The 21,643-nt window shown below is 32.3% G+C and overlaps 1 protein-coding gene across 1 annotated transcript; it reads left to right on the top strand.

The window, feature by feature from the left end:
• The first annotated feature begins 6,843 nt into the window (after window positions 1–6,843).
• LOC131027986 (uncharacterized) lies at window positions 6,844–20,632 on the top strand. Its single transcript, XM_057958089.2, has 9 exons — window positions 6,844–7,019; window positions 7,160–7,225; window positions 7,318–7,398; window positions 7,493–7,546; window positions 7,715–7,781; window positions 19,777–19,836; window positions 19,957–20,044; window positions 20,202–20,267; window positions 20,399–20,632. Exons 1-9 carry the CDS (start codon window positions 6,972–6,974, stop codon window positions 20,439–20,441), a joined length of 573 nt encoding a protein of 190 aa, XP_057814072.2. The 5' UTR covers window positions 6,844–6,971; the 3' UTR covers window positions 20,442–20,632.
• The last annotated feature ends 1,011 nt before the right edge of the window (window positions 20,633–21,643 follow it).

Raw genomic sequence — 21,643 nt, forward strand, 5'->3', positions numbered from 1 at the left:
CACCTAAATCTGAAAAACTTTCTATTCTAGAAAGTATATAACAAATAGTTGAATTATATAACAATAAACTTAAGTCCCACCCATTCTATTTAATCTATCTAAAAGTCAAAATATTCAATTCTAAAAAGTATATAACATATGATCGTATAATAAGTTAGCACTCAATCAAATTTTAATCTCTAACCTATTTTATTTGAACTATACTAATTGTCAAAAATATTCTATTATGAAAAGTATATAACAATAATTATATTATATTACAACCAATCAAATTTAAGTCTCTTAACTAAGTTTATCTATCAAGTTATCAAATAAAAGTAAAAAAACCTTCTATTGCACGATGTAACTGTATATGGTGAAAATAGATAAAAACAATGTTGAAAGGCTAAATGAATTCAACCACAAAACCCTAGCCTAACAACAACAAAGATCCACCATAACGTATGAAGATTACCTAAGACAATGCAAATCAATTGAAATCACAAAGATTATACCATCACATCTCCAATAGGGTTTGGATCTCCATTCTTCCTATCTCCATTGATCTTGCTTGATATATTTGCTCTTAGATTTTATGTGCACAAGAGCTCAACAAAGAACGGAAATATGGTTGCAAGTAGGATCGCATATGAAAGTGCAAAGCGTAGTGTAGTCGAGTGCATAATTGAGTTAGTTAGGGTTTGATAATGAAGGAAGCATCTCCTTATATAGAAGACACTATATGAAATGGAGGGATAAGATTAAGAGGTGTAAAAGAGGTCGGCTATGATTAGAGGGTAGGTAAAAGAAATAATAAAATAATAAGAGGGGTAGTGTAGGAATTAAGAGATGAACGCCATGTGTCATGGGAAGAAAAGGCTAATGAATTAATTAAATAAATAAAGATTTATTTAATTAATAGAAGAAGTGGGATCAATTAAATAAATACAATATTTATTTAATTTAGGAAAAGGGGAATTTAAATAAATAAATGTATTTATTTAAATGAGAAATAAGGCTAGAAGAGGATAAATGAATTAATTAAATAAATAAAGATTTATTTAATTAATAGAAGAATTAGGCTAAAGTAATTAAATAAATTAAATATTTATTTAATTAGACATGACAATTTTAGGTGTCTATAGTAACAATCAATCAAATTTTAGTCTTTGACCTATTTTATTTGGTCTATACTATTTATCAAAAACCTTCTATTATGAGAAGTATGTAACAAATAATTATATTATAAAACACAATTACTATCCACCCATCAGGATGCACCATAGAATCCATGGCTGGATACTATATAACTGAAGTTTTGACTTCTTCTTGATAGAGATCATTTACAACTTGTTCATTATACCATTATCTCAAATGAATAACAACAGTACTTATTGATGACTGTTAGCCCCCCTTTGCAATTTTTCTCTTAAGTATTTATAATCGTGGGTTGCCTTTTGTGCCTTTACTTTCGTTGGGTCATTTGTTTGCCCTCATACTTGAACCATTGAACTTTTTGTCAAAAAGTTCAAATGGTTCAAGGTTCAAAGCGCGTTTATAAAAGAAGTCATTTTTGGTCTTTGTTGTCATGTGAACAAGTGCGCTTTTGTTTGTGGTCTTTGAAGTTTTGAACCCGTTGAACCAAATTTCAAGTGGCTCAAAAGGTTCAAGTTCAAAATGCCTTTTGTGAGTCGCGACAATGTATCGTTATTTAATGAGCGTGGGTCCATGTGTTTTAAGTTGATATGCGGCCTTGAACCTTGAACCAAATCTCAAGTTATTCAAAAGGTTCAAGGTTCATGTTTAATAGTCCTTATTGTTGCTCGTTCCCGGTTTTGTTGTGTGTGCTGCTTGCTCACTGTTATATCTCTTAAATGAACTTGAATTGTTGAACTTTTTGTCAAAAGGTTCAAATGGTTCAAAGTTCATGGGTTCATTTCAAAATTAACTCTAAGGCTTTTTGGTGAAAATAAAAGCGGCGCGACAAGAAGGAATATTCCCTTTTTCAGCAATTTAAAATTCTAAGTATGGAAAGTAATCATGAGTGTATCGAGCTATTTGTGCGGAAGTGATGGATAATTAAAAGGTGTCAGATTTTTGTCATTTCACTGTTACTTCGCACGCTTGGGTAAATCATGATGAAGCGTATGTGTGGCTTTATAGATATTTTCTCACCTGATTGAAGAAAATGTGTGTGAATTTATTTGCATATTTGGGAAGGTTGCAACTGCCATTCTTGAGCAAATTGGAGGCGCTGAAGGTAAAACTAGCTCTGTTCTCCGGAAGAATTTCTAGTTTTCATGGTGGTAACGGGTAAGTTCAATTGATTCTTCCTAACTTGTATTTTTTTAAGATATGAGGATTATAAAAAAGGAAAAATCTCTGAATTGTTGGGGTAGGATACTGCCTTGTTTTTAGAATTTCTTGGTTAAGAGTATAGATAGGCAGTATGAGGCCAATGCTGCCAAAGCTTGGTCAGACCTCATGTCTAGTGAGTGTGCTGCCGCGTTCCCGCTTGTAGCACCCTGTCCAGATTTAGTGATGGCTTGCATGAACATATATGACTCTGAGAATAGATGTATCAGAACTAGCGATGGTGAGGTGCTAGTCAGTATTAATAGAGAAACAGTAATGGCGGCAATGGGTATTCCACACAAAGATGAGTATGAGGACTGGACTATTGGGAATTCATATGCCTATTTCTTAGAAAAGAAGAGCAAGTACAGGAGTGTAATTGCTAGGAATTGGCTCTTGAAGATTCAAAAAGGAGGATCACGGTTACCCAAGCCCTTGACCAGAGAGCACTTCATCAGAGAGGTGCGAGACATTGTTATTCTTTTGAATAGAGTAAAGGGGAACTCACATTCCTTCTGCTAGGAGGATTGGATGTACTTTTTCATCCAGGCGGCTCTATCCGGTGATGGATGTCTAGATTGGTCTCAGGTAATCACAGAGAGACTTCACGAAGGATTGAGCAATTTTATGGGGATGTCAGGGTTTTATATGTCTTCCTACCTTTTCTACATTTTAGCTTGTACAAGGGATTGGCCTGGGCTTCCTATTGAACCCTAGATTGATGGAATGAGGGTATATAATTATTACCCCCTGTTAGAGCAACAAAGACATGTCAAGCAGATTGACAAGTGGAATGAAGTCTTTGCGGGAAGACTTTCCTTTAAGCTCTAGTGTGATGCAAACAGGAGGATGTCTGTTGAAGCTATGGAATTTGTGAGTATATATGGAAGTTTCTTTATTCAATTTCCCCAGTTTACTTACATACGGGTAGGTGGCTTTGAGGGCCAACCATTCAAGCTACCCAAGTATGCTTTTGATAGCTTTGTGCTTATAGAGGTGAGCATGTAGTTGACCCACATTGATAAAATATTAGGAGCAAATGGCGAGTCTGGAGTTGTATTCCCAGTTGAACTCAAATATTATATTTGTAAGACTATATCAGATGCCTTGATCTTGGAAATAGAGTTAAAAAAGATGAACCTGCAGCCATATGTGACAAGGTGAAAGTTTGATAGCAGGGGTTATGCAATGGAGAACGTAAATGTAGATAGTCATTTTTGTCATGAACCTCAGATAGAGTATTATTGGGAGAACTTGAGTGATGAGTATGAAGTAAGCAAGAGACTGTGGTCTAGATTCACTTTGCAACAGATAACTACCATGAGGCTTCCAATTAATATATTTGGAGTATCAGAAGAGACAGGGGAGGATGTTTTAGATCTTGAGTTTGATACAGAGGTTAAAGGAAAACCGATTCCAAAAATTGATTGGAACAAAAAGGAAGATGACAGTATCCAAACTAGGACTTTCAATGTTGTGAGGAGAACAAAGAGATGGTTGAGGGACCAAAAGTTTAAGGAGGGACTTCACATGTCCTCACATGAACCAAGAATTGATTCACACATTGTGGTTCAATCCCCCATTTCTTCCACTAACGAAGTTGTTGATATTGCGGGTGTTTCAAGGTTTGTTCTAGAGAAAATTCAACCTAGGAGGTCAAAGAGGTCATCATCCGGTCTCACAGTTGCTCGAGTAACTCGATCTAGGAGTAAAAAGAAGAGTAGGGAGCCCATCCTAAAATAGGTTGTCTTAGACTTGGACCCCAGTGAGGAGCTTGAACAAACAATGGATCCACAGGATCAAGATGAGCCCAAGATGTAGGAAATGGACACAAATAAGGAAGAGGAAATTCGACAAGATCCTATGAACACTTTGGTAATTGTCACTTCACCAAATGCACAGACAACTCCACCACCTAAGGAACCTGCAAATGCATCGAGATGGTTGGAAGCTGCTATTGGAAAGAAATGAAGTATGGTGCCGGTCACAATTCAGATGGAAGACATGGTTAGTAGATGTTTGGGGAAGGCGTCGAAGCCAAAGAAACTCAAAACACAAGCAATGCTTGATGTAGATGAAACAACAGGTCACTGGATGACCGAAGTGGCCAAATCGATTCCAAGAAGAGATGTAGACAAGGCTACGGAGGAGGATTTTACTATGGAAAAGATAGATTTGGGGATTGCTTCAAGGGTTGTAGATGTTAAGCATTTAGAATCCTCCACGAAGAGGATAATTTCAAGAACGTGGAAAGATGAGAAGGACAAAAGAGAACTGAAGCAAGTTGTTACCCAGATGGCTGAGTACATCAATGCCATCCACAATCCAGACCCCCAACCATTGTCACAAATATCAGTGTCATTCGATCCTAAATCTCCAACCAACCAAAAAATGCTAGATAAGGTTCAAAGGAACAGGGTAGTGACAAAGATGTTCAATAAATGGTTGGACCTTATTATACAACAGGGATCAGATTATATTATTAATTTGGTAAAAGTTTATAAAGATGTTGAAATCGTGAGCAAGGAGCTAGAATTGGAAATGGTCGCCTAGGAGAAAGAAAGGATTAAGTGGGTAGCAGTCCTTGCACAGATGAATGATGTTTAGAAATAAAAAGTGATGAAATTCCTGGCTGAAAAACCGGTGGAGAACTTGGATGATAATGTGTTGTACGTGTCAAAGAAAAATGTGGAATAACGCAATTCGATCATCAAGCAAGGTCATGAATAATCCACTAAGTTGCTCAGAGGATTGACCGACTTGATCGATACGATGCAGAAAGATCTCAAGTGTATTTTTTATCCAACTCATGAAGGAGGGTGCCAAGACAATTGAAAAGGCTGCGGACATGACCAAGATTTTTCAGGAGAGGATCCAGTTCATTCAGATGTTGAAATCCTTGACCACGGATGACTTCTCAAAGGTGGCAAGGATTGAATCGATGCTCATTGTCTTCTCAGACCATTTAGAGGTTCACAAGGTGAAAGTTGCATAGGTAAACATGGACAAAGAAGTGTGGAAGTAGAGAATCCTACACATTGGTCTGCCTTATTTTCAAATCATCCTGAACTTCTCAGAAGCACACCTGGAGTGGCGTGGTTCTGCAGCAAAGCGGGACAGATCTGTAACCTCCTCTGCCTCGGTGGAAGCCTAGCTGATCCGAAGATGAAATATTAGCCTCCTACTGGCTGTTTATTTAGTTTTCTTTTATGTTGTTTCAAACAGTTTCTTTCACTGATGAAAGTAAATGTAATTTGATTATTTAAAAATTATGGGCCTGGTGGCTATTTGAGCTGAAAAGCTTGTCTTTGAAGGGGTTCCAAAAACTGTGATTTTTAGGAGCAGGAGATAATATTTTGGTTCGCATATGAATTGTTTGGAAATACAATAGCTGATTATCAATGAAATGCAATGTTATGCCATCTTTGAATCTGTTTGTTTGAAGACTTATAATCTTTCTTGTGAAAGTTGTTATGGGCATGATATAATTTTGTGATCAGTTATCTCTGTATTTTTCTTCAGTTCATGGTTATCATTAGTTGTTAGAAGACTCATATTGTATTGATTTGCTTGATCCCCCTTGCCTTGTGAGGCATGAGAGAGTGTCAGTCAGCCATCAGTATTTGTTGAGCCTCTGTTTTGTTTTGAATTTATTTAGTGAGTATGTTTGTAATCAGAGTCTGTGAACTCCCTTTGAATATTCTTTCAAAAAAATTTCCGTGTTTACAGTTTTGAAGGTGTTTATTTGTGTTGATGAATGAATGTTGAAGCCTTTCAATGCTTTCTGGTAAAATGTATTAGCATATCATTTGTATAATAAATTCATTGCAAATCATATGAGGAGCTGCCCTCTAATGGAAAGGTTGAATTTTTATTAATTCATCTAACTGTTGATAGTTTGTTTCCTTTTATAGAGTGAGAGAGAGAGTCATATTTTGTTTAAAGAAGATAATTGTTAAGATTTCAAGAAAAAGACAAATCTGTTAACCAACAATGACAAATCAAAATTTCAGTTCTGTAGCATCCAACCATATATACCATAATACATCCCAATGACTTCATAACCATATCTTGATAGAACTACCAATCAAACTTATTCTCTTACCTACCATATTTTATCTATCAACTGAAAGTCAAAAACCTTTTATTTTAAAAAGCATGTAACTGAATGCCAATCAACTGTCAACAAATGTGCAATAAAAAGAAGGTAGATAACAGTCAGTCAAAGAGATAATAAAAAACAGTCAGTCAAACTTATAGTCTTTCTTCTATATATCAACTAAACGTCAAATACCTTCAATGCTATCCATCATTTGCTTCCCAAAACTCTTATATACAGGACTTGAAGAAAATAAACAAATTATTATTATACAGGACGGTCTGCATGCACTCCCTTCTCTCTGGAACGAATCCAGATCTTGATACTTTTGGATTATTAATATCTCTTCCAAATTTAAGTGCAACTCTAATTTATATGTTTGGATAATTGTTTAATAGAGTTTTCATTAATAGCTCAATAATCCCCTTATCCTCATTTTTCCAATGCAACACCTAGAGAACTGTCTATATAAGATCTTTGTAATCTGCAACTATTCTCATTCAAATTATACTAACACTTCATATTTTGCACCCAAACCATGGAGTCCAAGCCCCTTCCTCTCTCATCCAATGCCCAAGAATTCCACGTTGGTAGCATTGTTCTTATTTCTTTTCTATCTTTCAATAATTTTGTAACATGCGCACATTTTAATTTTATTGTCTAGACCACATTTTAGTTTTGTTAAGATCCATCTGAATGTGAATCCAATTTGTAGCATGCCCACAGCTCCCAGAGCCATTGACAGGTAAAGTCTGGAAGTTGGATGATTTTCAAGGCCACCCGGCACTTCTGGTATTGTGTTTATCTCTATTGACAATTCTCTTTCCTTCAGTTCAATTAAAATCAGAGAGTGAATGGTCTGTGATGAGTTTGAATCTTTGCAGGTTATGTTTATCTGTAACCACTGTCCTTTTGTCATACACTTGAAGAAAGAGATTTTCAAACTTACAAACGACTACATGCCTGTAAGTAATTTTGACTTCAGAGCAGACCCGTTTTTTTACTGTGTTACACCATTATGATGTTGTTTTCTTATTTTCAATGTAATCATTGGTACAGAAGGGGCTCGGTGTTGTGGCAATATCTTCTAATTATACTGTCACTCACCCTCAGGTATGTTGTTATTTGCACTTTTGTTTTAGAGGCTAGATAAAATGGCCAAACCATATTTTTTCAATTAGAGTTTGAAATCAGAAGAGAAAGGAAAGTGAAAGAGATTAGTTGTTGGTGGAGTAATCCATGTACTGTTCCATTCCAATGGAATTTGTCTGTTTATGACAGGATGGTCCAGATTTTATGGCTGAAGAAGCCAAGAAATTCGGCTATCAGTTTCCATATCTTTATGATGAGATGAGTACATGAAAATCCTCCCTATAGTAAGATTACACAATTAGTGTGTTAATATTTTATTTTTCATGCTTAAGCTAAACATTATAATACTGTGCCAACATACACTAAAGTTACACATGAGGAAGATTCCACTCCATTTTTTTATGCATGAACTTCTTCTTTGACTCCTTTGTAACTCTTCTTATCATAAAACTTACAAGAGAGGTCATTGTATAGGGATTTTTTCTTAGTTTTGTTTTATAAAATTGATTATAAGCCTAGTTGTTGGAAGCCTGCGATTCTTTGAAAGTGTATCCAAGGTTTAAACAGTGCATGAGAGCATTGGAGAGTTGTATGGTAGTACAGAGAGAGTCCTTGTAAGCCTTGGTCTAGGCAAGAAAAACATTATTAAATTTCAAGAGATAGTGTCTTTGGGAGGAGGAACAACTCCCTTGGCTGGAGTTCTTCACCATTTTAGGTTTAAACTATAGGAACTGCTTTACCTTTTTTTTGCATTAGGAAAAGATCTTATGCAATCGAGTTACATTAAAGAAGAATAGGTTCTGTTGTGGCAGTTTACATATTGGAATATCTACTCTAGATTAAGGATAAGATTCATATTAGAGTTGGATTTCCTTGGATTTTGTGTGGCTGTTTAGTTGTCTGATTAGTTTTCAGCTTTATATTCATTATTATAGTAGCTACTTCAACTGGAGCTTGGATTTACATCTTTGCAAAAAGAGAAATAATACTGAAATTTTATATAAAGAGTTAGAAGCTTTATATATAATGATGCAACACTTCTTAGGGATGAGAAAAAATTTCTCAAGCTAGAAGATGTGGTAAGCCATTCAAGATCTAAGGAAAATTTAGAAAAAATCATGATGATCAGACTCATGAAGAAAATAGCCCGGGTATCCCTGGAGAAATTTAATTTTAAGGGGGCGGCTGTTTTCTTGTGAGAAGATGTAGTTCTATGATGAAAATGTTCTCTTTGCAACCTCTATTTTCAAAGCTAAGGAAAAGATAAATATACCTATGTGTGGAGAAGATGTAGATGTAGAGAAACTTGACCATTAGCTGGTACAATTGAGTTATATTTCAATGTGCAAAATATTAAAAAGTAACAATCCAAAAAAGTTTCTATTAAGATTGAGAAATCATATTTTTAACAGCTTTGAAAGCTATTCACATTATTTGTCTTTAAGAAATTTTGGGATGAATTTCAAAAGCTAATCTAAATCATTAAATCTTATTTTTCATCAAAAAGAGAGGTCTATTTATAAGGACAAAGTGCCTAAGAATACACTAATGGATTTTTTCATGGAGTGGCCATATAAATGAATAAAGGTATGCAATTAGGCAATCCTAATGAAATACATAGGTAGTCTTTGGAGTCATCTAAGGAGGTACATGGTGTTTTCAAAGCCTTAAGGACATGGATGAAGAAAACTCTTTTGCTCATTATATGAAATACACAAAAAAAAAGGTTTGTTTTTTCAAAGGCTCAAGCATAATATGGTGGTTCAAATTTTATAGGGAAATGCAAAGGTGGAAGTAAGATTGAGGTTATAATTAATTAAATTTAAAAAACATTATACATAGTGTGACATGGGCGGTGAAGAAGATGGAACATGTTGAAAGCTACACTTAGAGTTGCACCATTAAAGAACAAGTCTAATAAGAACAAACATAAGATTGTGACTTCTTTTATAGTCCAAGAGGTGAATTGCAACTTGATGTAAACATGGTAAATTTTTGCATATCTTTCAACAAAAGGTTTTGTTAGATGTAAAAGAACAGAAACAAAAATATGAGCACATAAAAAAAAATCACATAAAAAATTCAAGTGAAGAGACAAGGTGCAGGCTTTCTCCTATAGTTGTTCTTAGGATAATTTGGTTTATGAAAAGATAGAAAATAAATTGGGACCCAAGACATATTTCCATCATTCTCTATATGGCTTGGGTTGAGTAACAAAAGGAGTAGAATTGTCCATCGCCAAATAATGCAAGTTATGTTTGGTGTGAATGTGCATTTTATTGATTAAATTATTGTAAAAGTGGTTCCTCTTGATGTATTTTGCACATATAGTATTTGAAAGCACATAAATTTAAACTAGAAAATTAATTTACTATAGAAGGGATGGTAATATCTAGGATTGTGAGAGATGGGAATTCATTTTTCACTGTTGTGATGGCAACTACACCTACAGTTGTATGTCTTGAAGAACAAGCGTAAGAAGAAAAACTAAAGTTCATGACTTCGTTAGCCAGGTGCTATAATGTCACATTCATTTGAAAAATACTTGCATGCACATCTATACATAGAAAGGTTTATTTAGATAATAAAGAAGAGGGAGAGAAAGATGAACACATCAAAATTTCTTTCAAAAAAATTAAACTGAAAATAAATGTAGATGCTTTCTTAAATAGTTGCTCTCTACCTGATTTGGTATCTAAGGATTTAGTAGAGAAGTTGGGACTTGAAACATATGTATATCCTAATCCATGTAGCTTGGGTTGGGTAAGAAAAAGATTAGAACTTTCTAGCACCAAACATTTTAAGTCAAATTTGGTGTGAATGAACATTTTATTGATGAAACTATTGCAAACATGGCTCCTCTTGATGTATGTCATGTGGTGTTGGAAGCCAATACATGTAGCTTAGAGAATAATTTTAGTATATAAGGGACAAGATATACAAGGTTCTGAAAGATGAAAAATAATTCACCCTCCATGCTTATGAGGGAGATCAAAAGTTTCCTTTGTAAGGGCACCAACAAGTAGAAGGTTGATAACTATTGGTGGCAACATTTCTTACTGTCTCTCATAAAAAAGTGAACAAATTGTTGAATTTGTTTATAATTCTATTAATAATAAAAAAATAAAGAAAATAGGTGACATGTGGTAAAAATTTTGGTTGCTTGGAAGAGATTAGGCCAACAAAAATCTAGCGTTACCCAAGAACCAAGGTGAAAGTCACATATCATGTAGTGAGTTCCTAGCCATGGGGAACAAAAGGCCTTCTAATTTGGAAGGTATGGTTCAAAATTGGTCTAGGAAATTTACTAAGTATTATAACATATTTACTTATGTTAGGTTGAGGTTAATCCTTATATCTAATACACTTTCAAGTATCATTCTAAATAAATTAACATAGAAGTTTAATTGCAAACTTATGTTTTTAGAAAATAGGGAAGAAGAATTGAAGGATCCAACTGCACAAGGAATTAGTATTAGTAGAATAAAATTTATAAATAATGGGTTCAATCATGGTTAAACATGCCTTATTAGATTGATAGTGGTTAAAATTGTCCCTTTATAGAATTGGGAGAGTGGAGCTTAATTTTCTGTGGTCACACATTTCATAAAAGTATTAAAGATAAGGTCTCCAAGGTCTGATAACTCTACAATGTGTCTAATGAATCCTTTTAATCGATATGATGGTTCAAATTCCTTTTTGTACTCATTTATGATTTTTCTTATTACAAAACTTCCAAGAGAGATAACCCTATGTGGGAGAATTTTTCTTTAGTGTTATAAGAAATTAGTTGTAAAGGTCTATTGGTGACAACTTGCAACTCTTCAAAGTGTAGTAGAGTTCTAAGGAGTGCATTAGATTATTGGATAGTTGTGTGAGAAGATGTCATTATTGTAGGAAAGAAGTACTTTTATGCCTTGAATTGAGAAAAAAAAAAATGTAACAACAAAGGTGATATGATGAATTGGTGCCTTTATTTATACATTCGGTACATAAATATGTAATCAAATTACATTAGAAAATAATATGATATGTTATAGTGGATTGTGGAATATCCACATTAGATTATGGATCATGCATGCAATTTAAATCTTGAAGTGTGATCACATGTTTAGAAAAGCATATACACATAAACACTTTCCTAATATAGACCATTGTGCTTAATGTGGACTTTTATTATAAAGCTAATTGTGATGTCCACATATGCATTAACAAAATAAAAATGGATACTTATACAATGTTCTGTACAATTCAATGCATGATAAATTAATAAGAGGGAGGTTCAAGAAACAACTTGAGTGATAAATCACATTGCTAATTTAATCATGATACATTCATTTAGCAGCATGGTATGATATGGAAAAAAAAATTAAAAAAAAATTCTACTATCTAGGAGGCATCAACTCTCTCAATTGGTTTGTAAAATGACATTGAGTTACTTCGAATGGTTCACAGTCATTCATAAGAGTGATGCACCAAATTTTTACCATTACAGTCCTAAACACAAATCATTCTATTAGAGAAAAACTCCTCATTATGGTTCATATATGAATTTTTTAACAATCATCACAATGCACTCCAACACAACTTGAGGTAACAAGTTTATTTGTATATGAGCTTCTCCTTTATAAAAGAATGACACTTTCAATGATATTTCCATCTCCTTGAAACCTTGTGCTATCCCTCAAAATTTTATTTGTACGGTTTCTAAGATAGAAATTTGTTCAAGGAGTTTTCTATTAGATACACAATAATCATTTTATTAAATTATTGTCAATTCATCAAACCATTTTTATTCAATCCCACAAAACTAACATTTATAATTGTTAGAAAATTGATTCCATGATAGGAAAAAGGATAAAATTTTATTGTTTTTAATGCAAAATGACCCCATCATCACTCTTTTAAATTCTCTATAAGATATGCTAATTTCACAAAAGCTACCATCTCTAGACAATGTGTCTATTCTTGATATTTTCATATATTTCTTGAACAAAAATTGCTCATTTGTAAGATATTATAGCTTTCAAATAATCCTTAATTGTCTTTTGTTGTTTTTGAAATCTAAAATTTAATTAATTCTAAAGAGAAGAAGAATTTAGGTGATGGGTAGGATATATATGATAGGCTTACCTTGTACAAGTGAAAAATCCTCTATGTGAACAAAAAACCTCTACCAACCTATTCTTAGTTTAAAAATAAATAAATCCTCAAATAAATTTATAGTCAATGATGGTTACATTATATAATCATTTTGGATAATAAATATGAGGAGGATGTCTCATTATACCATCTTGTAGTATAATAATAGAGACCAATTATGACTTACTTATGAGTCCAAGTTTATCTCATTAATAGTACAACCTTTAAAGTCTCCAAACAAATTAATTTGGAACTATTTTTCTCCACTTTACCTCTAGATTTAGTAATTGAAATAGTTCCCCAATGTTCATCCCCTTCAAATTTTGTTGCACCATATAACATAAAAAAGATTTCAATATTTTTTATTTTGTGGCATATCCCAAATATACAGTCCCTCTAATTGAAATGCCTATCCATCTAATATCATTAAGAATCAACCATCTATTTAATATGTCCTCTTTAAAATGTTCATTCACCTTACTTTCACACCATCTAGGTTTAGCTAGGGTTCACCTAGAGTTCTACCTCATGCTTATGGACTCAACCTACATATGTTCAAACATATCTAGGTTGAGTCTATAAGACCCTAGGCAAATTTGTTGGGTCCCAAAAATATCATTTTTTATTTAGAAAAATCAAAAAAATCTAACAAACCCTAAAAGTGAATAATATAAACCATTTTTTTTCATGTATGTTTGTATTAATATAGATCAATTTTCGCTAGGATTTTCTTCCTTATACTTATATCAATGATGTTCTAAGGACATGATGATGCCTTGGAAACATCCTTTTGTCATCCTTCATTTTTTTCATAGCCATCCTAAAACATGGGAACTTTGCAAGGATAATTAGATTTCCTAAAGAGAACTTTGAGAATTTCAATGGTATTCCCCAACCATTTGAATGGCCATCAGCCATCCCAACAACAAAATACTTAATTTTAAACAAACCATCTAAATTCAATCAAAACTTATCTTAATATCTTTTTTCAGCCTCCACACCATAGCTGTCCTAAATTAGTTATAATAGTCCTCATTCATTTTGATTTATTTTTACATGCCAAAAATATTGTAGTTAAATTAGAGGAATTTTCTAAATTTTGAGCAAGGTTTGAAGGTGCACTCAAAGAAATTAAAAATTAGGCTAGAATTAGTGAGCAATGAGAGAAAAATATTTTCCTCCCTTTTGCTAGTTGTCCAATGCTTTGGCAACACCTCACATTTATCATGTTATTTCAATAATATTAACATCATTGCATAGAACCCAAGTGAGGAAGTGCATTGAATTTGTGATCAATATTGATAGATCTCCCTCAATATATTCATCTAATGCATAAATATCAATAACTCAAAAGGAATGATTATTAAAGTTAAAAGAGCTCCTAGATAGACTTTAGTTGGTGGGACCATATCCTTGATCAACTAAGTATTGATGCCACACAAGAGAGAAAAAGTTGACAATACCAACACAACCAATTTCATTATTACTACACAAATATGAATAGGAGGCTTGATAACATGAGATTATATAGAAAGAAAATTATAAATTTTAACCTCTTGCAAATATAGAATTCCTAGACTTGGAGAATGTTGTTGAGTGTCATAAATGAAATACTTCTTTGGGAGGTGCATTATACCTTGAACATTTTAAAAGACATAATTCATGATGGAGTTTTGAGAGCCATCTCCACCTTATCCAACTAATCTAGAGTTGAGTAACTATTAAATAAAGAATCTTTCACTAATGTAGCAATGTCTATTTGATGGAAGGCTATATAGGGTGCCATTTCTTTGGCACATACTCTCCTTCTTTCGTCTACCCTAGTAAGTTGTAGGACTTTGTTTTGCATTGTTGGGTTTGGGGAAGTATGTCAAACAAGGTGGCTTTTTAAGATGTCAAAATCAATGTCACTAATAGTGCACTAGAGTACTTGAGCTATCAGCTAAAGCTAAAAACCCTTATAATATTTTTATCATTTCATTTTCTAAGAATCTTCACTAAATTACTTAAACAAGTACAAATTACTCTTGTATAAGATGGTTTACATGCACTCCAAACCCTTTGCTATGCACTCCTAGCTCTTTGAAATTAATCTAGACCTCATAGTGTCTAGTTATTAGAGTTTTTAAATTGTAGACACCTAAAATAGACCACGTCTAGTATCACCATTTTTTACACCATTCCATGTCCATCCTAACAACACTTGTATCACCACAACACTATATTTACTCACTTAATTCATATTTAATGTCATGAGGTCTCTCTTTAGAAAATATTAAAACCCTTAAATGAATATTTAAAGTAATTATGAAAAATATCTATTGATTAATTTATAAGATAATTAAATAATCATATTAATAATATTATTTTAAAATTACTATACTCAATTCTAAAATTAAATTAAGTAAAATAAAGAAAATTTTAAATAACAAATTCACATAAAATAAATAAAACAACCTTTTTTATTCATGGATTATTTTTAAGTAACATATCATTGAGAAATACATGAAAAGTATGCCAAGAGTTATCTTTGATTAAAACCTAACTTCTATTCTTAATTCATTTTATGTATTGTTTGTATATTATTACTATACTAAAATTTATAAAGAATTGTTGATTTTCTTTTATTTAATATATAAATTTTATCTTAAACATAGTTATATCGACATGTTCTTTTAAATTAAAAACAAACCAGTTCGATCACACTATCAAATAAAAAAAATTATATACAATAAATTTTTAAATTATACAAAATTATATAGCCTTTTAAAAACTCTTACATGAAGACAGCGTTTTAAAAACTCTTACATGAAGAAGTAGAAAAAACATCAGATGTATTCTTTTTCTTGCATACCATCCTTAAAAAGTCAAATCTATGTGGAAATCATATCTCTAATTTAATTAATTTAAATGTGACATATAAATTTATTTTTTGCAGTAAACAAATGATTTAGAGGGAGTATGGACATCCATTATCAATGATCAAAATGAAATGCTACCATTTAAATTAGCTAATTTGGTGACGAAAGTGAAAGGCACAAAAATCCTTCTTTTTTTTTAAATAAGCATAAAATAGATTTGTTGAAAAGACTTTAAAGAAATTATAGCAAATAAAATTAGCATGTGTAAATCTACTGCACAACCCTAGGCTATCAAGTGTCTCTTTGTTGTGGCATAGATTAGGATCCCAATTACAATGCCAATTAGGGAGGATATATGGAAAATGCAAAAGAATAGGCATCTATTAGAAGAGTTGCTTGTTTGAAATTAATTGTGTTATGTGACTATTTCTCCAAGAGAAGATAAAGTAATAACCCTTTTAGAATAAAAAAGAGAGATAAAAATAAAGGATATTATAATCCTTTAGTTTAAATAAATATTAATAAATAATGTTTATGACAAACTCTCTTAAGAGAGAGGAATAATTATAATTATTAAAGGAAAACTAAAGGTGACCTTTTCGAAAGGGTGTGATGGTTTGGAAACTACCCTTGAAAAGGTTATATAATTCATTTATGTGAGACTTGGGAGGGGGCATGGAGATCACTCAAGGAAGAAGAAGGAGATGGCTTGGTGGGCTATGGACATGGGAGAAAATATAGGAATTTAGAGGGCACAAAGGAATGAAGGTTAAGGTCATTGGTTGGCATGGGCATTGGAGAATAGGCACACAACGTGTGCCCAACTTGGGGTACGGTGTACACTCGGGAGTGTCCTGGCCAGGGTTGTGTTTATTTCGGGTTGTGAAGGCATGCGAGGTTCTATGTAAGAACCTGTCCTCTTGGAGTGCTTACTTGCCATAAAAGAGCCTAGACCTGTGACTATTCCTTTGAATTGTAGATAATATGGTTTCCTCCATGGGGTGCCATAGCCATAAAGAACCCCAGGCCACTAGAATCTTCTTGGAGTGAGAATGACTATTCCAAGTGCTCAAGATTAAGATAAGTATTGGAAAACCTTGATGCTATAAGAGATTGAGAATGCTTTATATATGATTTGCCAATAATAAGGTTGAATTAAGTGGTTTTATTAGTCCATTTATTGTGTTATTAATTTACTTTGTAATTATTATCATTCACATATAATTTAATGATACTTACCTTTAATTAATGAGCTTTACATTAATATTTAATCTATTAATTCCGCTGCAAATAGTTAATTAAGTTTGGTTGAAAAGTGGCATTACAAATTGCAATTCCTAGGAATATCTTATGCATAGATGTTGTCCATAGAGATTTCCATGATTTTGTTGATAATTTTCAAGGCTTACATGCATGCAAACCACAAAAAAAAAGAATTTAAATAATTTTGTTATCTTTCATAAAATTTGAAAACCATGCCCATCAAACCATTTGAAGTATAAAGAATTCAAATTTGACCAATCAATATCATTAGATTTAAGTCTTGAATTAATGAACAAAGAATTTTATACAATATTATTCTTTGTTCAACACATATATGATTCTACTACAAAAATTCTCATTGTAATTTAATGTCACCCCTATCAAAAACAACAAATTAAGAAACAAAAGAATATCAACCTATAATTTCCAATTATAAATTTAATCTCTTTCATTTGAGGATATAGGAAATGTTGAGCTAAGATCTGCAAGGTATAGATTAGTGGGTGTTGCAACACTTACAAGTCTTGTTAATGATTGTTAAGGTTGCATACATCACTCCAATTTTATTGCTTTGATTCTTTATCACCAAATGGATTCACTCCATATGTTCATCCAGCGTGCTACTAGTGGAGGTGAGCTCATGATTTAATTGTTTTGCCAAATACATTTTTTAATAAGATGGATCAATTTGTTCAATTCATTTAGAATTTGATTATTTGTTAATTATTTAATGTAGTAAACCGAAATCCAATCCAAACTATTTATTGTTAGTCTTAGATTTTTACTTCAAAATAGAGTTATTTTATACATGTGTAATGGGTGTAAACTATTGAACCCTTGATGAATGCTTAAACTACATCATTTGGTATACGTATTTAATTACATTCTAGGAAATGATATTTATAATAGAGGCCATTCTATTAGAGTTTAACCTTTGGAATGAAAGTACATGTTTCACTTGTTTAGAGTATTGTATAATTCTTAGCATTTAAAATAGTACTTTAAAAATTGCTTCAATATCAATTCTCAAATGCCTATGAATGGAGCTTGCAAGGATTAAATGCAAGTACTAAAATGGATATGAAGAGGGGATAAGTTGGGGGAGAAAGAATGCTAAAATAAACACCACATCACTAGCCAAAAAAATAAAAATGTGATAGAATATATATCTAGGTGATAAAACTATTCATAGCATCTTTAAACCAGCCATAAAAAGGTCAATTTTTTCTCTAGAATATTGAAAATTTCCCTCGAGGGATGAAGGTTGTAAAACCACTAGTGTGGATACATACTAGCTAGTAAGGGTATATGTGCAACTAGTTGTCAAATGCATTATTTAGAGGGTTGTTGGCAAGTGTTGACTAGTGGTTAGTCCATCATTACCAATAGTAACTTCTTGGGTACAAAAGAAACTTATAGACTTCTCCTATCAAGAAATCAATTGAATTTCTCATTCTTCATAGATTTACCCATGCTAGCACACACCAACAAATATTCTAACATGATCTATCCATGTAGACATTGATGCTAGTAGAATATTTCAGTAAAGATTCCCATATAGTACAACCCATACAAATTCTATAAATGAGGAAAATTTTGTAATAGCTCTTGAGAAATGAGTTTAAAAATTGATAATTTAACATTGTTTCCAATGGTTTTGGACTACTTCAAACTAATGTTAGGGTTTGATTTGATTTAAAATGTAATAAAAGTTGTGCGATTTATGAAATATGGAGAACACCACCTTTGTTGAAATTTGCAAAGAGTTGGCCTCTAATGTCAATTTGGGTGCAACAAAAGTCAAAATCAACTTCTTTGAATACTCAAAATTTAACGGAAAACTCCAATTTGCTCCACCAACCACCAAAGCAATTTTACAACACAAATCATGAAAGAACGCTTGAATCCTTGATAAAAATAGACATTCCTTGAATCACCAAAATGACTTTGATACCATGTAAGATTTGTCAATGAAACAAATCAACCCAAGATCTTAATCCCAAGAGTGATAAAATTTGATCTATGATCAATTGCAAAATGCTATATTATAGCTATTCCAAAATAGAAAATTCAATATGATAATATAATATTATATATTACACTTCGTTTGTAATCTTGAATTCTCTTTGTGCTTTTATTATTGATCATGACTGAAATCAAGATATTGAATTCAATTACTGAATTAAATAATCTTACAATAGGAAAAACCTACAAAGATTATCTGTATTCAAATATATCTTACATTAATTAGAGTTAAAAGCACTTATGATTAATGAGAGCCCATTATATAGTGAATCCAGATATACCAAAACATATTATTACAATCAACTTGTAAAGTTCCTTTGTTATTGGCACAAACAAGAAATGGGCAAGATTACATCGTAACAGCAGAAACAAGTTTGCATTCTCTAATATTAGTTAGCTATGTCAAACGTTTCACTTCCACTCACATCCATATGCTAATGTTGAAAAGATATGTACCTCACTTTCATGATCAAATTATGGAAGATTGATTAAATCATACATAATAAGCAACATATTAAATCTAGAGAATGTCAGTTAACTTTAATACTTTTAAATCTAAAAATCAAAGCTTAATATATGTGATCTAAACTGTCCACTGACTCTACAAGAAAATAACATTGTATGTCTTATAATATTGTCCCCTGTCGATTAATACGTATAAGAAAATGTTTAAAAGATTACATTCTAGTGTCTAGACATTACTATTGATGGTATAGCTGCCAAGTGGAAGTAGATCATAGAGAACATCTGTTTACCTCTTTAGTTGATTAATATAGAGAATATTATTCTGATCAGTTGACTTCATGTATTGATCGAGGAGCAAATTTATGAGAGGCACAAGGTGTAATTATCTTACTATATAATATAAACTTGGATGTAATATACTTTTGGATAGATTCAAAACATTTGGAAATATTTATTGCAATAATAACTAAGTTATTTATTTATATGTTTTCTAATAGACCCAAGAAGTTGCGCGGGCGTATGGAGCTGTTTGCACTCCTGAATTTTTCCTCTTCAAAACCTCCAATGCGCCGTTTCTTCAAGCTATTTCTAAAACTAGAATAGAGAATTTGTTCGGTTACCTTATGATATAGAACGTGTGTGTGTGTTTTTTTTTGGGGGGGGGGGGGGGGTGCTAAAAGGATGGAAACCAACCATTTGAGCTTGCTTACCATGGAAGGTTTGATGAATCACGACCCAGAAATGACAAACCTGTTACAGGAAGGTATGCTACAAAGAGCAACTATAATTAGGGTTTCATTTTAACTTATCCACTATTTATGCTACAAAGACCAGCTATAATTAGGGTTTCATTTTAACTTATCACTCTTTCCAAATCCTGTTATTGGATGTAGCTTTCTTGACGTTCATTTTATCTACAGTGACTTAAGGCAAGCAATAGACTGTGTCTTGAGTGGTCAACCAGTGAACGCTGCTCAAAAACCAAGGTATGTAAAACTAAAATTTCACTTGAAACTTATTCTATTTTTCTGTATGAAACTGAACTGTTAACTATGGTGATTATATTGATGTGCTCGCATGTTTTTTCCTAACAAAATATTATGTTCTACTTTCACAGTATTGGTTGCAGCATTAAGTGGCACCCCAGTCAAAATGCATAATTACTCTCTATGGAATGAGAGTAATACCAACTTATATTACTACTCTTTTATGGGATTTATTTGATTAAGAGAGATAATTTATGGGTTTTTTGAACTGTTCATTACAGTCCTTTGTGTGTTGCCACTGTCAAGTGGTAAGAGATGCTCGGAGTTAAAAAAGAGACTATAATCCATTTATGAGACATTACTAATTGCTCAAATCTAGACACGAATACATTAATATGAGTTTGTGTAGCTTTGTCATTTATGTATTCTGTTAGTTTAATTTAGTTTGAGCTTTCATATTTTATTTTATTTTTCTATTTCAGTCTTTGTTTGTTTGTTTGTTTGTTTTTTCTTTTTCTTTTTAGTTATTTGTTTTTTTTTGTTTTTTTTCCTTTCCTTACATCACTCTAAAAGGAAAAGTGAAAACATTAATCATAGATACAAAATTTCATTCCACAAACATTGAATTTTACATTCCTCGCCATCAAATTTCTGATGGAAATCCAAATAATGTAGATAGCTTATGGAAAGAGTGAAGCAAATGCTTTGACAATCAATAATAGTATAATAGTTGCTCATTAGTACACGAATTTTTTTTAGTAGCAATGAAATCCAAGAGGAAAAAGTTTGTTGTGGGAGTCTTAATGTTGGAATTTTGTTCCTTACATAACTCAATTTTAGAAGGCTACGAAGAGAATTTTGAGATTTAGGGTGAATGTTACAAAAATATGCTCTAATAGAAGATCGTTTAAGTATTGATGTATTCAATAATTTTGGATCCTAAGTTTGACCAAGGAGGATAAGGAGTAGTAAGATACTAGTACAACGTGTGGTCTTTGTAATCCTTGAGATAAATACATAATATTATGGAGAATTAGGTTTTCTTTTTTTCTATGTGGAATCTATAATCCATTTTGAATTTGATCTTTGACAAGGAGGGGAAGCTAAAGGCTAACTATAAGTAGGAACAAGTTTGATTAATTAGGTTATTCTCTTTGCTATTTTGGTAGAGATTAGTTTATCTTGATTTCTATTCTCCATGATAAAATGTAGTGTTTCTCTAGTCATCTATGTCTATGAGTGAAATAGGTTTTTTCCATCCTTTATTAGTAGAAACTTTGTAGTGGTTATGATGACATGCAAATTTATATCAATGATTCTCCCCCTTCTCTTTTGTGGAATGGATCTTTAAGTATAATGATGGAAAATTTATCTCT

Source organism: Cryptomeria japonica, chromosome 5 (genome assembly GCF_030272615.1).
Source record: "Cryptomeria japonica chromosome 5, Sugi_1.0, whole genome shotgun sequence".
NCBI lineage: Eukaryota > Viridiplantae > Streptophyta > Pinopsida > Cupressales > Cupressaceae > Cryptomeria > Cryptomeria japonica.